Source organism: Coturnix japonica, chromosome 2 (assembly GCF_054131305.1).
Source record: "Coturnix japonica strain WE chromosome 2, WE-NBRP24, whole genome shotgun sequence".
Taxonomy (NCBI): domain Eukaryota; kingdom Metazoa; phylum Chordata; class Aves; order Galliformes; family Phasianidae; genus Coturnix; species Coturnix japonica.
This window is the reverse complement of record NC_140664.1, coordinates 46,937,944-46,955,544: the sequence shown is the minus strand read 5'-3', so window position 1 is coordinate 46,955,544 and position 17,601 is coordinate 46,937,944. Positions and strand designations below refer to the sequence as shown.

At 37.5% G+C, this 17,601-nt stretch overlaps 1 protein-coding gene across 13 annotated transcripts in view; it reads left to right on the top strand.

Annotated features, from left to right (window-relative positions):
- PIEZO2 (piezo type mechanosensitive ion channel component 2) overlaps positions 1–17,601 on the top strand; it is a 273,894-nt gene that overhangs the window by 180,782 nt on the left and 75,511 nt on the right. For 10 of the 13 annotated variants that reach the window (XR_014942627.1, XM_015855375.3, XM_032442629.2 and 7 more), the window contains exons 8-14: positions 2,311–2,473; positions 8,695–8,826; positions 10,442–10,480; positions 11,727–11,865; positions 12,275–12,411; positions 14,814–15,050; positions 16,842–16,965. Coding sequence is in view for 12 of the 13 variants with exons in the window: in XM_015855375.3 (XP_015710861.2) it covers positions 2,311–2,473; positions 8,695–8,826; positions 10,442–10,480; positions 11,727–11,865; positions 12,275–12,411; positions 14,814–15,050; positions 16,842–16,965 (971 nt within the window). In the remaining variant the exon portion in view is untranslated. The remainder of the gene's footprint in view (positions 1–2,310; positions 2,474–8,694; positions 8,827–10,441; positions 10,481–11,726; positions 11,866–12,274; positions 12,412–14,813; positions 15,051–16,841; positions 16,966–17,601) is intronic. The other 3 variants (XM_085537509.1, XM_032442626.2, XM_085537511.1) reach the window with 2 other exon arrangements.

The window sequence follows — 17,601 nt, the reverse complement described above, 5'->3', positions numbered from 1 at the left end:
CAGAAGACCTTAGAAATGAGCAGGAGTTCTTCTAGAGTAATGATTTATGAGACAGGATGAAATGCCTTAAATGTATTGCTGGTTAGTTCTCAGCTAAGATGGAAGAGGTACATTATGACTTGTCATTTGGTGAATGCAGGACCAGATGGGAGCTGAATTAATACCCTTAGTAGAAAGCATGGAGCAGATGAAGCTAGGAGAATGAATTTTTAACCAAAGCAATACATTTTCACAACTGGTAAGATTATGTGCAATTCAGTGGAGATAAAAACCCAAGCTTTTGAGTCGTTATAGTCACAGTACATTATACAGGAGAATGGTATATGTGATAATAAGTTCAGGTTTGCCTGGAAGAAGGGTTTTTCCCTGATTTCTGTAGGAAATACACAGCATTCACTGTCAGAGGAAAGATGTCTCAGTTCAGTAAGAATTGGGCTGCAACCTGACTCAGACATTTATGAAGAGAAGTGGTGTGACTGGTGTTGTGCTTACACAGAGGAGATTAAGATGAATGAAAGATGCAGGATTGCTCTCTGAAATTATATGAAAGATGGAGCTCAATAATCCTGATCATCGAGGAGTCAAAATTACAAGTCAGTTGGCTGAGAGGAAACTAGACAAAGTAGTGTTCCTCTGTGCTGATAGAAATATGAACAGAATACAGCCCAGCATGTATTGCAGTCAGGTGGAGCCAAACTGTAACACCGGCTCTGAATTTGCCTGGATGATACAGAAGTTTGAATCTGGGTCAACTCCAAACACAGGTCTGTCAGCTCATTTAAGTTACAGCATTTTATTTTGTACCCAGGACTTTTTTTTTTTTCCTTTTTTTCTTATTCTTTCCAACCATGGATCCACCCAAAAGCTCTAAGTCTTGAAGTTTATAGCCTTTGGCTCTTGCTGACAACCAGAAGGAGAAGGGAGTGCTGATAAACTGTTTAATAAAATACTATGGAGCACAAGTTCTGGCAGTTAATGGTATTATACCCTCGCCACTAATCCCCACTGAATGAACAACCTCTTTTTTATCTTTTGATTTTCATTTAATAGCATTGAATGGGCAGATTTCAGGCAGTATATCTCTGTTCAGTGTCATACTTTGTATTTATTCTCCCTTCCATGTTAAATTTTATTAGGTAAAAGAAGTAATCTTTTAAAACATTAGTATTTATTTTTAAATTCACTGGCAGTAAAAATAAAAAATAATTTTACAAAAATCCACATTTATTCTGATTTTTTGTTTTACTCTTTCAATGTAAGTCTAAGTCTGGGATGTTTTTTCTCCTTCAACTTCTCATACAATCAAATCTATTTCTTGTAACAGTTGGAAACGCTTAGGCACATTGTAGAAAGTTGTCAATAAATTAAACTGTTATGATAAATACTGACATCATATGCTATGGTGACTTTATGAACTAGCTTTGGAACTCAGCAAAATACCTCAGACTGAGAGGACCAGGTTAATTGGGACTTTCTACCTGTTTTGTTTCAGGTACAAAGCGTCAAACATCTTGTCTAAAATTAAAAATATTGGGGATTTTGTTTTTCTATTCCTCAGTGTTTCTTTTTCCAACGTAAGCTTCTTACCTAATAGAAATATGGTGAGATTCTAGTTATACAAGAAATAATCATCTCATCTCATTGATATTAGTACTGCAACTATATTAATACTAATTATGGAATTAATTTTTCATTATTTTTTTTTCTCCGTGATTTGATCATCTAGAGAAGTTGCTTTAACTCTTTGCCAAATATTGTCCTTTTAACTTCTCAGCAGCTGTGTGTTCAGTGGAGGCCTGTGCATCTACAAGTTTTTTCCATAATTAGACCACTATTAACAGTTTTATCTTTTTCTTTTTTAAAAAAAGAATTTTCAATAAACTGTTTGATGTACTGAGGAGATGTGCTTTATAGCTGTATCCTGGCAGAGTGTATGGAATGGCTTTGTATGTCAGTTCAGTAAATCGCTTTGAAATGTCATGTTGCTGTGATTTGCCAAATGGCCATGCAGCTTGATTCTGTCCCTCTGTTCTGCAGCCTTGAGCTGAAAGGGCTCAGGTCATTTAAAGTTTTTACATTTGACATAATAGGTGCTTTATTTTGAAATCTAATTGAAAAACAACAACAAAAACCATTCCTGAACAGTAAATATTTTGGGATGAAGATGTTCACTGCATTTTAGTCTAAGATCCATTTTTTTTTTACCAGAGTACTGTCAGTAAGCAAATACTTCTGAAACAAACAGTATTTTAACCATGGAAGATTTGATGTTTGTTCTCTAACTTGGTTGTTGTCATTTTACGTCCCCAGGTTGTTCGGTGTCACTTCTCTTACACAGACAAATTGCTCAAACACTTGGATGATCATCAAAAATCAAGAGTTACACTGGTATCACCACGCCAATCCAGTCTTACTGCTGGTGATGTACTACACCCTTGCAACTCTGATCCGCCTTTGGCTTCAAGAGCCCATTGTAAGAGTGATTTCCTTCTCTATTTTTAGCACTAATGACTGTTAAACTGGCTTGTGCAGGTACTTCCTAGCAGAGGTGCAAGCATTCAAGTAAGCTCAGGGAAAGAGCCAGGTACAAGTTGCTAACGTGAGTTCAGGCTTTCTGATAGAATCATAGAGTGGCTTGGGTTGGAAGAGACCTCAAGGATCATCAGGTTCCAACCCCATTGCCACAGCAGGGCCACCAATTTCTGGATGTGGTACTAGACCAGGTTGCCCAGCACCCCATCCAGCCAGGCCTTAAACACCTCCAGGAATGGGACACCCACAGTCTATCTCGGCAACACATTTTAGCACCTCACCACTCTCTCAGTAATAAATTTCCCCCCACATTTAATCTAAATCCTCCTGTTTCAGATGATGAGTGAAATAAGAATCTGTATGTATCTTAACAATTTAGAAAATGGAAGAGTATAATCCTAAAAATTATTTATTTTAATCTCATGATCCGCTGAAATTTGACCCCAGTTCTACAGTTTAGATATAGCAGTGCTGCAAACCACAGTGAAAGTACTTTGTGACTGATCTGTGAATGAATGTCTTTTGTAGGAATAAGTAAATATGTTTACTATTTTCTTATTTTAAGGGTGTTTCTTCATGTAATGGATAATGTTACAGTTCAGTGTTTAAAAAAGCAGACATCACCTCTGAATTTAGATGTTTGAGACTTTGGTTTTACATATGGTAAACTTCATAATAAAAACTGAATGATGCCAGAACTGCCAGCTTCATTTATTAGAAAGTTGTAGATTAAGTTTCCAGAAATCATAAGACTGGCTTTTTGGAAGTCACAACATTTTAAAAGCTTGTGATCCAGTGATCTCTGGTATTGAGTTGCTTTAATTTTTGTATTATTATTATTATTTTCTTCAGCTGCAGCAGCTGGAAAAAAAAGGTTGTGTTTTTGTGGGTTTTTTTTTTACTTACATGAAAATTGAGATTTGTAGATATAACATGATTTTAGCACTGGGGCCATAACTAATACTTTATATCTTGCAAGCTTCATAATAAAATCACAAGAACGTGAGGAGTAACCACATGTGAAATGCAGTTAGAGGGAACTGTGTGATTTCTGAATCTCTGGGAATTTATTTCCAGTCCTTAGGCTCCATTCATCCAACTTTCACCATTTTAAAGTTTGGTAATTGGTCTAAGTCGATTACTGTACTTTTTCTGTGGAGAGGAATTGTCCTGACACAGGATGGTGAGAATCCTGAACGTTACTCCATGGACCAAAGAGAAACTATAGTGAACTTCCTTGCACATACTTCATTTAGACAACTCATGTTGAATAGGATGAATATTACCATGAAACACTAAAATCAGTCTCTGATTGAATAGGATGGATATTACCATGAGACACTAAAATCAGTCTCTGAGAACTGGAAATAAGTTGATTTAGAAGAGATTTCCAAGCAATTAAATTAGAGTGAGTAAATATAAGAAGAGAGTAGTTTAATGACAGATAATGTTTCTCAAAAGCATGGCTACATGAAAGGTAGTACAAAATCTTGCCTCGCTCTCCCTCTCCCGCCCCCCCAAGGAAGCTTCAGATGCTTAGGAAATGATTCTCCCTGCAAAGAGAAATGGATGTTTGAAAAGGAAAACTCTTGATTGATTAGAAAGAAAAAGTTAAAACCTATAAGTTAAGCTTATTTCTGAGGCAGGTAGTACAGTGCTGCAAGTATTTGTCATTGAAAGGAAATAAATAATGAGATTTGCAAAACTTACTACTTTTAACATGCTTCTTATGCCAATTTTTGTCCATATGCATTTTGATTTTCCTTTACTGAAGCTTTTGATCTGGAATTTATTGTTCTCTTTCTGATTTTCTCCTGCTAGTCACTGTTGTCAATTGCTTAAATGCAGAAATAATTTTATTTCAGCTTTCATTGAACAAAATTTTGATATGTGAAGAACATATGGCGCAATTGATTCATTGCAGACTACAGGTGTATCATCCTCCTTCACCCTCCAGTGATTTCAAAGTACTCTGGATTTAGGACCTCATCACTAGCCTGCTTATTCACAGAAGACAATGACAATATGTTATGTGCTGTTTAATGTAAAACAGTTACTCTCTGTAAATTGCTGTAAAGTACAGTAACAAATGTTGTTCGGAAGAACCTCTTGAACAAAACTTGCTTTGAACAAATCATGTATGCTAGATTAGGTATAATGGAATACTAACTCAGTCAAAAAAGACATACTGTCAATAGTTTATGGGCTGTTTCAGCCCAGTTCAGTGGCTAGCAGGGTGGAGGGACCTGCAGATCTATACCCCAGAAAGGGATAAGGGAGAAAGGGTAGAGAGATAGGCCCCAAAGCAAAGCAGTGGCAATGATCTGAGGAAAAAACAAACTAAACAAGATATCAGAATGCAAGATAACACACTATAATACAATATAATAAAATACAATTAGAATTGGAGCTAATAAATTAAATATAATGAGAGATTGTGTGAAAGCTGAAGGTCTTACTCAAATGCTGAGGCAAGATGTGTGCTCGGAACAAGCAGAAGGGAGGAAAGCATGGTCTCGTGACCTTGCCAGGGTTGTTATCTCCTCTCTGAATGCAAAGTCCTCTGGGGTATGTAGTTCTTCTTCTTTTCCAGGATATGTACCCAGAACAGGAGCATTAATTCTTTAACTCCCAGTGCACTACATAATGTTATGATATGGAATACCAATAACCAAAAATCATAAAATCACAAAGCATACGAAAGCTAAAGGTAACGCAGGAGCACTAGATTCTAAAATGTGGAATTTAGGACATGTAGACCTGGCGTTTTATCCTTCTTGCATGAGCTGTATCTTGAGGTCCTCCTAAAAATAAAACTCCTACTGAATTTCAATAAGAGGTCTATCTGAGGTGTGCTCTGGAGATTCTTTCTGAATCCTGCTGCTGATCAACAATTTTACAAGAACAATGCTCACTTCAAATCTTGAATTTCAAAGTGAAGGCCTTTTGTGTGTGCACCATAGTCTGTCAATGCACAGTGTGTATGACACACAGATTGTATGGTGTGTCTGTGTGGTATTCTGTATGGATCTTACTTCTGCAGAATGTCTTTGGAGGTCAGTAGAGGTTCTCCTTTTCTTAAGCCTGCTATTTTGGATCCTAATTTGCTCTAAATTTGAGACTTGTGAAATTCTACCTCTGCAAATTATAGATAGATCTGCCTCTGGGGATTTCAACTTGTATTTGTTACTTGCAGGACTGAGTTTATGAATAAGGCCCATTCATTTTATCTGTTCAGTGGTAAAGAATAGTATAGAATTCAACAGAGTTCAAGCATTTTTATGGAGCGTCCTTTTATAAAAGAACTTTTTAGGATTGTCTGAATTAAGAGGAGTTTGAGAGTTGGTCAAGTAGTGGAAGAACTGGAAGATTTAGACAAGTCAAAGGACTCCCACGAGTTGTAGCCATATGACTTTGGGGGTCCTGGTGGATGAGAAGCTGGACATGAGCCAACAGTGTGCACTTGCAGCCTGGAAGGCCATCTGTGTTCTGGACTGCATTATAAATGAGTGGCCAGCAAAGAAAGGGAGGTGATCTCCCCCTCTACTCAGCCCTTGTGAGGCCCCATCTGGAGTACTGGGGCCCACGGTACGGGAAGGACATGGAGCTTTTAGAGCAGACCCAGAGGAGGGCCACTAAGATGATCAGAGGGCTGGAACGTCTCTCCTATGAGGAGAAGTTGAGGGAACTAGGCTTGTTTAGCCTGGAAAAGAGGACACTCTGGGGAGACCTCAGTGTGGCCTTCCATTACTTGAAGGGATCATATAAACAGGAGGGAGAACAGATGTTTATGAGTGTGGATAGTGGTTTTAAACTGAGGCAGGAGAGGTTTAGGTTAGAGATTAGAAGGAAGTTTTTCACACAGAGGGTGGTGGCGCACTGGAACAGGTTGCCCAAGGAGATTGTGGATGCCCCATCCCTGGAGGCATTCAAGGCCAGGCTGGATGTGGCTCTGGGCAGCCTGGTCTGAGTTTGGCAACCCTGCATGCAGCAGAGGGGTTGAAACTGGATGATCATTATGGTCCTTTTCAACCCATTCTATGATTCTATGACTAATCCCATGTTTTCTAACTTTTCTTCTTCTAATAAAGGTTAAACAAAATTCCCCATCGCTCCTTATAGTATCTTAGGCTAAAAATATGTTATTAAAATGACTATCTACGTCTCAGGCCTTTTGGTATTGTTTTGGTCATCCCTGTGCCAAACTAAATGCTGTTGATAAACAGTTCTTTATGGCTCATACTTACATTAAAGATTTAAATGGCAGCCATAAGTATTTTAAGCACAAAGTCTGTATATTTCTTCTTATACTTTGGCTAGGAATGCCCTTTTGCAATCAAATATAAATACACAATCATATCTGAATTTTGCTTCCACTGTGTCTGAGAAGTAAAACCAAATTAATAACCACTGTTTATCTAAGTCAAGATTTAAAAAATAGGACCTTAGTGTTAAGACTGGAATGAAGAGTTTCAAGACCAGCTAGGATGTTTAGATGTTCTGTTCCCATGGGTAACTTTGCAGTCCTCTTCCCGGCTTCCTGATTTATTCTAATGCATCAACTGATTTTGCAAAAGCAAAGTGATCCCTTACCACAAGCTAGTTCCCATAAAAAGCTTAATTTGAGACCCTACCTTTGAGACACCAAGTTCCTCTGAAAACTAGCTTTTATGTCATACTATACGTCTTTGTTGGAAGTAAGCAGGATTTAAGTAAAACAAGTATGAGAGCAGATGTTGAAAACAGGCAGGAGAAAAATCCTCACAAACCATTTCTTTAGATCGAAATGTAGTGTGACAATTAGTTGACTTAGCCAGTTATTTTGTAGATAACAAGTTCAGAATAATACTATTAAAATTAATGCAGCTCAGCAGAGCTTTTGCACTTAAGTCCTATTAAACTCTATAAAGTGAGACTTGGCCCTGGGTTTTAGGTTGCAAAAGTGATTGTGTACTTTCTCATTAGAGATGGCCTTATGAAGCTGAGTAGGCATGGTTTTAAGCAACAAGTCTTACAACTGTGTGAGGTTTTGGCTCGGTACTTTAAATGACTAATACTAGTGGAGATCATGAAGAGAGAAAGCATAATTTAGTAATTCTTTAAATCTGGTACTTAAGATTTTCTTGGGCTTCAGTAAGTTCAACTGGAATGTAGAACCCCACTAAAGCCCTTTTTGTTTCTTACTAGAATCAATCCTGTGTGCTTAGTAATATGCTTAGTAATACAGCACTTTTTGCCAACAGGAAAACAAGTATGGGTACATTCAATCCCATCATCCAGGTGGTTTTGATGATAGTGAATTCTACCAGATACAGTGTCAGTCCCTGAGGAACTACACTCTTAACTGATTACCATTCTGATTTTGAACAAGACAGTTTAGCCAGTTCTTCATCCATATTGAGATCCACCTGATCAATAGGTATCTTACCAGTTTGTCAGCAAGGATGATATAGGACAGTATCAAATGACTTAATAATTGAAGCTTGTCTTTCATCCACTAAGTTATTTCTGCATAAAAAGCAATCAGGTTGGTCAAGCATGCTTTACTTGTGGTAAATTCATGTAGGCTCTTTCCAGTCACCTTTTAGTTTTTCATGTGAGAATGAATGCACATGTAAGTATCTATGACTTGAATCAGAAGCAAGCCAAGACAAACCTAGATGGAGGACCAGCACTGAAAACATTGTCATGTATTGAGACATGGATTGCTGAGTTAGGTTAAATAGTTAGATACCCTGAAAAGATTTTGATCTTGTATTTTCAATTCCTCATCTATTTGATGAAGGAGAATTGTCTTTTCACTTATGTATGTAGTTGAGAAGGGTTAACTTTCTTTCAATACACTGTTTTGAAAAGTAAACATCTCTGTAATAGCTTATGATATGACTGTATACTAAGGTAAGATGTGGAAGTTTGTGTAATTCTGATGTATTGTAGCCACTGGGAGACATCCTGACATTGATGGACTAGCAGTTATAGAAAAGCTCTGTCATCATTTTTGAAAATGTCATCTCAGTCAAAGTCATCCATCTGTGCATTAAATAGTAATAGATATTTCAAAGATATGTTGAGAAGGAACATCAGTTAGGGGAAAATATAACTCTCTTGAGATAGGTTTTTGTTTGGAAATTTCTAACTAGTCTTGTTGTTTGCATTCTTTAGCAGATACCTGATGAAGAGAAATCTGAGAGCAGAGAAGATGACAAAGAAATACCCTGCAGCCCAATTCCAATGACAGCAGAGAGAAGACGCAGTCTGTGGTATGCAAGCCACTATACAACTGATGAGAGAAAAGTAAGGCTGCAAGGGGAAGGGTATCTGCATTAAATGTAATTAAAACCATAACAGTTTTATTGAAATTACTTTGAAATTAATGGAAGCAGCATCAGCTAGGTCACTAGTAAGAACCGTGTCACTATAGGAATAAGTTAAAATATCAAGTCTGTGTGGCAGAGTATGGAATTCACTCTGTGAAAATTAATAAAACAAAAATAAGAGCCAGTCTGAGGAAGTAAAACGACACATTCTTTGATTTTCACTTTCACAGTGAAGAAGTTTAGGGCAAGTCCTTTGTCAACAGGCCACTATCTTTATGAAGAAAAGCTAGAAATTCCCAAAGCTTATGTAAACATCTGATCTGCCTTGTAACTTCTAATTACCATTCACATCAATAAAGAGGAACTACTAGCTTATCTTCCTTCAGGCATACTGGTGCCCTTGTTGGATGTTTATGGCATGGTAGGGAAGGCAGTTGCTGTTAAAGCTTCTAGAAAGCTACAGATTTCTATCATCAATCCTGAGCAGCTCCAATGCAATATTTCATTTGACCAGGTGCAAATAAATTTATTTTATATAAATACTCTGTTAAGCCATGTAGACTTAAGTTCCCCAAAATTGCATCATAATAATAGCAATGGTAAACAAACTAGCAAATGAATGAACTGAGCCCACCCTAAGGAGAAAAAAAAAAAAAAAAAAAAAAAAAGAAAGAAAGAAGAGAGAGAAACACAGCAGTTCCTAGGTTCTAACATTCAGCTATCTCCCTTTTTATCTCTGAAGTTTTAATTTTTCCCTACAAAATACCAATATACTCCACAGCTACTACAGAAAAGCTAGAGAAGGCATTAAAAATATTACTGAAAATCTTTTGCGAACAAACATGGAGTAACCAAAAAGTGGTACAGAAAGAGGAATTTGGGGCTTTTAAAAGAATTTCAAAGGTGCAGTTTTTTGTTCTGTTGTTTTGTGTGGGGTTTTTTTTCCCGTGAAAGTTTCTTACTGACTACAGTGAAAGATATTTTTAAAAAAGGTAAAACTGTTGTATGTAGCTTTTGATCCTTTAGTGCACTTGTTTTTGACACATCAGAATTGCAGATGTTACCTCATGTTCTCACATTCACTCAGCGTCTATTGTTCAGGATAAAGCCAATGATTTTTGTTCAGTGAAAAATAGTTCTACTTGAGGAAAATAAAATTGCTATCAATTGTAATTCTAGGTGTCACATCATATATTTATGTAAACATTACATGGAATGTAGTTTTATAGAGTAATTCTAATGATCAAATAAAACAGGGATCATTAGAAAGACATTAGAAAGCAGTTAATCAGTATTACGTAATACTGATTAATTCTTTGAGCTAATACCTAAAATTTCACTGCAAGTCTCGGTTTTTTGTTCAGAATTCACGAAAACATGCAGTAAAGATATGTCAATGGCTTTAGTACACTAAATACCATTTTATGGAGTATAGTGTACAATTCTACTGACTTTTGGAGAATTCTTCCTGAATTCCTTAATGTAAATGTTCTGCAAAAGTCAGCAAATATGCATGCCTGTATTCAAAAAATAACTTATTAATGCTTGAGCCATGCTTCTTTAATAATTTGTCCTTGCATTGCTTTTTGCAGCTTCTGTCAATGACCCAAGATGAATACAAGCCATCGGATGTTAGTATACTGCTAGTCTTTGTAATTTCGTAATTGTTTTTAACCTGGGTGAATACAGATATTATACTTATATATGTAAATACACACTCAGCTGGCACATTAAAACTTCTCTATTTTGGTTAGCCTGTGTTTTACCCTGTAACCTTGATTCTCCCAAATATAATTGTCTTCTACTTCCTTAACGATTACACTGAGAAACTACTAATTAGCATTAGAATGGATCATTTGAAATTACACTTCTTGTAGTAGTTCAACTTGTTCAACTGGCAAAAGATCTTTGTTATTTCACTGGGTTTAAATACAATCTCAATATATGCTTTCTAATGCAAACCATCTTGAGACTTAATTTAACTTCTTTGCCCTATTCTTTCAATCATGTTGAAATGCTGAGCTCTTTTTAGAGTGACTGATAGTACTTGAGTTTAACTTTAAAAAAAAATTAAAATCTCTGCTTGAGCCAACAGTAGGTCATTATTTGTCTTAACTCCTATTGCAATCCTAACGCAGAAACATCGGCTCTGTTCAGCATACAGAGAGATGCAGATGAACTTTGAGAGCATCTACAACCAAATCTAAATGTGCTCCACAGCCTTTTAGACTGTGTAACTGCAGATCAGACTTAAATGTAACTGGTCTGAATGAGAGAGCCTGAATCAGCCCACACATACCTGTGCATAGTTTCTACCATCAGGGTACTGGAACATGAACTCACTGAGTTACTGTTTGTGTGCTGAGCCATGCAGTTGGCCTTAGGCTTCCCCAGCTGTGGATGTGTTAACTTTACACATTTTTTTTCTTTCCATTTAATTTTATAGGTGGGACAGGCCAAGAGCATGTAAATAGCCATTTAACATGATCGCTTTTGCTTGTGTGTCCACACTTTAATGCCTTTTCAGATTGCTCTTATGCACACTGAAGTGACGCCTTAGGGAATTTGAAAAAAACTTTAAATCTTCTAAAGAACATATTTGCAGAAGTTCAAAATGCAGCAGTATTTTATAGCTTGCTAAAATCTGTTGATGTTGCATGAAAAGCTACCAAAAATAATTTGAGAAGCTTCTATGCGCTACTTTTGCATGTGGCATGGCCGTAATGTATCACTTTCTTTGGAAGGAGCCAAAAAAGTTATTAGTTAGGCTCCTTTACTGTTGCTGTAGTGTTGGCAGTCCAACACTAAAGAAGCACAGGAGTTTTGTTCTCATAAGGGCTGCCCTAAATGCAGTGCTTCTGTCCCATCTTCTGGCAGGTTCTGCTGGTAACAGTGAACGGGAACCCTGCTGACTATCACACCATCCACCCCACACTGCCACTAGAGAATGGTCCAGCCAAAGCAGACATGTACTCAACACCACAGTACAAATGGGAGCCCTCGGATGACATGTCAGGTAGTGAAAAGAATTGCCTGGGAATTACTCTTATTTCCAGATTTTCTTGTTCTTTATCTCAGTTCACTGCTTCTTACATTTATTTTTGCTTCAGTAAACTTCTTGACCTGCTGAAGTTTTAATAACTGTTATTTAACAACTGCTTACCACTTGGCAGTATTGTGAACAGGGCTGTAGACACGTACTATCTAAAATACTTGGTCTCCAACACAATGATTGCATGTTTTGTGTTGTTTTACTGTGCTCAAACATAATTTTTTATGGCTCCTATCTTGAGCTTGCTAACATGTAGAAGAGCTATCTGAGTGACTGCAAGTAAAATCAGTCTGGCTTTACTTACCTGAAGACAGTACTCATACTACTTTTAGACCAGCATGAGTTGCAAATAAGATTTTCTCTTTCTACTTAGAAAAGGAAGAGGAAGAGGTAGAGGAGGAGGAAGAAGTTACTCAGGAGGAAAAAGAAAATGTTAAATTGCATGCCCTGGTCTCTGTTTTCCAATTTATCATGAAGCAAAGTTACATTTGTGCTTTGATAGCTATGATGGTAAGTATTGGCAATAAATGAATAATGCTGATGGTTTATGAATAAATGTGTTTCCTTGATGTTTTCCTAACAGTAATCTCATCTGTTGTTTTTCAGTAAATGTTTGCATCGTGGTTAGAAAATATCAATACATTGTCTGTAACATTTTGGGTTTGCTATAGGTTATTCATGAATAATTCCTAGCTTGATACAGAGTTTGCAGTGGGGCAGTGTTTAAAAACATAGTTCCTATTTCAGACTGAAAAATGCAACTGATTGCTCTTTTTAAAATAAATAAATATATATACCTTTTATTGTCACAGGAAGGTCTCAAGGCAAATATAACTTTGTCACTATCATAGGTTTTGCTTTTATATTCCTTACTTCCCTAATTTTTCATTTCATTATTTGCTTTTAAGCTCACTTGATGCATGTACCCTGAGCTGCACTGTGGCAAATTTACACTGTAATGATTAGATGTATGCCTATATTCCCTATACTGCTTTTACTATTACTATTTTAGAAAGGTTTCCACTGTGATGAAATCAACATTAAAGATTCCTGGCCTAATAGTGCATTAAAAAAAAAATTAAAAAAAAAAATTAAAAAAAAAAAAAGGTAAAATAAATTAGTTTGGCTGCTTTTTGTCATATAGACCAAGTCACAGGTGGTGTTCTACAGGGGTTCGTGCTGTGGTCTGTCCTCTTCAGTGTCTTTATTGATGACCAGGATGAGGGCATTGAGTGCACCCTCAGTAAGTTAGCAGATGACACCAAGTTGGCTGGAAGTGTTGACCCGCCTGGGGGTAGAGAGGCTCTACAGAGGGATCTGGACAGGCTGGAGAGCTGGGCTGAAGCCAATGGGATGAGGTTCAACAGGACCAAATGCTGTGTCCTGTGCTTCAGCTGCAACAACTCCAGGCAGCACTACAGACTTGGGGCAGAGTGGCTGGAAGACTGTACAGAAGAAATGGACCTGGGGATATTGATTGATGCTCAGCTGAACATGAGGCAGATGTGTGCCCAGGTGGCCAAGAAGACCAATGGCATCAGAAACAGTGTTGCTAGCAGGAACAAGGAAGTGTTTGTCCCCCTGTACTCAGCACCTCGAGTACTGCGTCCAGTTTTGGGCCCCTACCTGCAAGAAAGACATTGAGGCCCTGGAGTGTGTTCAAAGAAAGGCAACAAAGCTGTTGAGGGGTCTGGAGCACAGGCCTTATGAGGAGAGGCTGAAGGAGCTGGGAATGTTCAGATTGGAGAAGAGGAGGCTCAGGGGAGACCTTATTGCTCTCTATAACTTCCTGAAGGGAGGCTGTAGTGAGCTGGGGGTTGGCCTCTTCTCTCATGTAATTGGTGACACGACTAGAGGGAATGGCTTCAAGCTGCTCCAGGGGAGATTCAGGCTGGATGTTAGGAAATATTACTTCTCTGGCAGAGAGGTCAGGCAGTGCAATGGGCTGCCCAGGGAGGTAGTGGAACCCTGGAGATGTTCAGAGAATGTTTGGACGCTGTGTTGAGGGACATGGTTTAGTGAGAACTATTGGTGATGAGTGAATGGTTGGACTGGATGATCTTGTATGTCTTTTCCAATCTTTGTGATGCTGTGTGTGGTTCTGTGATTCATATACTTCTAAAAGACATCATTTCCAAGTAGGATGAACTAGACTGACTGAAATGTTCTTAATGTTTAATACTTTCCCTTTAAATAGAAACAGAATTTAAAATATTTTATTGACAGTAATACCAGCATATAGCTGAATTTAGTCCTAAATCAATAACAGTGCTAGCAAAAAACACTTCAAAAAACAATCATTTCCCCCAAGTGTTTTATCGAGTAGTTTTCAGAAACTGTTCTCTGCAAACAATTTAAAACATTATATCATTGTGAGTACAGGAGGCAACATAACATGATTAGCATAGACTAAATGTTCTTAAGGCAAGCTGTGTGCCTTACCACTGCTTTCCATTTTAAAGAGATTCCACAGAAGTTAAAACAATTTGGAGTCTGCATGATTCTGTAAGTCCATTCAAGGCCTTAAATGCAGGCAGGTATGGAGACATATTTTACTGCTGCTACACTGAACACTGTTTAGCAAAAAGGTCTTGTGTGCCCCAAAGCTATCTATCTCTGTTTGTTTTGAGCAATGATAAGCAGTGAACCTGCTCACAGTCCTTACAGCTGTGCAACTAATGCATAAAGAAGGGTTAGCTCTCAGCTGTACTTCTTAACAATCAATTTTCAGCATGTTCTCCAAGGAGTTTATTGTAGCTGGCCCACTAGCAGATAAATATGGCTGAGAGTCTCATGAATGTGAAAACGTGTATCAAGCAGGGAAGCATAAGTTAAGTGTAACTGGCAATTTGTCACAGTGTTGTTCCTGAATGAATCTATGGACATTTTTTCCCTCCTTCTTCTTTCCATAGGCATGGAGTATCACGTATCACAGCTGGCTGACTTTTGTGCTGTTGATCTGGTCTTGCACACTGTGGATGATTCGAGACCGAAGGAAATATGCTATGATCAGTTCACCATTCATGGTTTTCTACGGAAATTTACTGCTAATATTACAATATATATGGAGTATTGAGCTCAAGAATGATGAGCTTCCTCAAGTATCAGGTTTTTTAGAAAGAAAGGAACCTGGAGAGTTGGCATCAAAGGTAGGTATTACAAGCAGATGAGATTTTTATGAAACCACAGAACAAATTGTGCCAAAAAAAAACCAAAAAAAAAAAAAAAACCAAAAAAAAACAAACAAACAAAAAAAAAAAAAACAGTAGATTGCTTGACATTTTAAGAGCATATCCTTTGCATTTGACATAGTCATGTTCAGTAACAGTTTTACAATAAAGATGAGTAGTAAAAAACACTGTGGAGAAATCTACTTACTCAGCTAATGCCAAAACAAGTTTTTCAGACATATATGTGGATTTTCTTGATGATTTAGTGGAGCATTGTTAGTGGATAAAAAATTTGGCTTTATAAAATGGATCTGAAAAAGTTGTAATCTGATTTGTTAGATTAATTTTTATCCTCCTAAGTCTCACCTCTTGTAGATGAGATCACAGAGTCTCAGCTGCTTCAGAATCCTTCCGCATTAATGTTGCATGTGAATGCTTCTGGCTACCAAAACCTGTGTAGTCACTGGCAAAACATCCACTGTTTGCAATGGGAACAGAGCAAAGACAATATGAAGCCTTGAAAAAGAGTCAGCCTCAGTACTTGTGATTAAATAGGCGTATTGTGATTCTAATGTCAGGCCTGTCTTGGAATATGCTGGCAACTAGAATTGTGGTGTCACTGCAATTGTCAGCACTACTTACTTCTTCATGATTTGGCACAAGCAGCAGTATGTGGCTGCGACTGAGCTTTAATTCCTTACTATCACACCTGAAACGGAATGAGTTGGAATTCATGACAAAAATAACAGTATGTTGACCTCAGTGCATGATAGATGATAGATTTGTTCCTTTGATGTCTTGAATACACTACAAAAGACACTGTATTTGGCAGGTGTGCTTTTGAGGGAGAGAATATGCATCAATAGGAAGTTGTTTTGTGGAGTACCCTAGAGGGCATCTGAGAGCATAGAGCTAGTTGGCAGTGTTCCCCTTGAGCTAAGTGAATTGCTTTCCTCATGCCTCCTAGTTATAATACACAGTTGTTCAGCAAATGATCTTCCTTTTTGGCAGTGCCCTTTGCATAGCCATTTATTGGTCTTTAATGCATATGAAAAATAGTGAATACTGTATTATTTCTCCTATAAAGGTTGGAATGGTTTAGTAAGAGAGCAAAAGCTCAAGGGTTTCTGCAAGTTCCAGTGTAAATAGCTTTGTAAATCTCTAGGAAGTTTGAACTGTTTGAATTCATTAGTGCCTTTGACATATGTTTATTAGCTATACAGTCAAATATCTAAAACTAGATACTGTTAAGAAAGGAAGCTGTTGTGCAAATATGAGGATTTGGCCACACACAAGAAACTAACACATTATGCCTATTTTTTTATTATTTTTTTTTTTAATGGTTAGTGTAAATTTCAGAATTACACAAAGGTTGAGGTGGGCAGAGCCCCCTGAGTCCCTCTGGTCCATTCCTTACTCCAGCAGGGTGTCAGTGGGATCTCCTCCTTGAAGATCACCTGGATGGGTGGGGGCCTGGGCTCCCTACTTTGGGTGGCCCTGCTGAAGAAGAAGGTAGAACAGAACCATATGGGTAAATATATTTAAGGAAAGAGTCAGAGTGAAAAGTTAATGGAAAAGTGCAAATAAAGCAATGCTAGTTTTAATGCAGACTTTCTTAGATTACTTGCAGAAAGGTGTGCTTTGACACATTGCCATTTTCTGATAGAAAGAGAAAGCAAAATCATGCAAAATTTATTAAGATGTGTTTGCATTAGCAGAAGATAGGTTATACAATTAGCCTGTTGTTTCTGTTTTGATTTTTGTTTGCAGATTCTTTTCACGATTACTTTCTGGCTACTGCTTAGGCAACATCTCACTGAACAGAAAGCACTTCAGCTAAAAGAAGCTACTTTATCTGAGGTCAAAGTTGGAAGTGAAGAAGATGAAGAAAAAGGTAAAGCTACATCCATTTTATTGGAGTCCTTCAGTCATAATAGAAGTTCAAAATACTGTGTTTCTTAATGCAGAAATCAATTAGATGGATTATAGAATCATAGTATCTTAGGGGTTGGGAGGGATCTCTGGAGATCTAGTCCAACCCCCCTGCTAAATCAGGTTCCTTACAGTAGGTGATACAGGCAGGCATCCAGATATGTCTTTGAATATCACCATAGAAGGAGATGCGGCCACATCTCTCTTCCATCTGTTTCAGTGCTCTGTCACTCTCGCAGTAAAGCTCATTTTCAGGTTTGTGCAGATACCTGTTACTAGTTAAGCACAATATAACAAAATCCATGCGTAACTATCTCTCAGCAGATATAAAACTCAAACAGTTTTGAACTTCAGAAAATCAAATAAAATAAGAATTCTCCTTACTGTTGAACTGCTAAATACAGTGACTCATTTGAAAAATGCTGTGGAACTTTCCAAGAATCAGTTTATTGCTGTGTCCCAAACTCAAACTGTGTCCCAAACTAAAAGACAAAATGTGGTAGGAGTTTAACCACAGGAGGATAGAAGTTTACATAGGAAAAAATAATTAACCACAGGAGGATAAAAGTTTACATAAGAAAAAGCAATTGCTAAATCC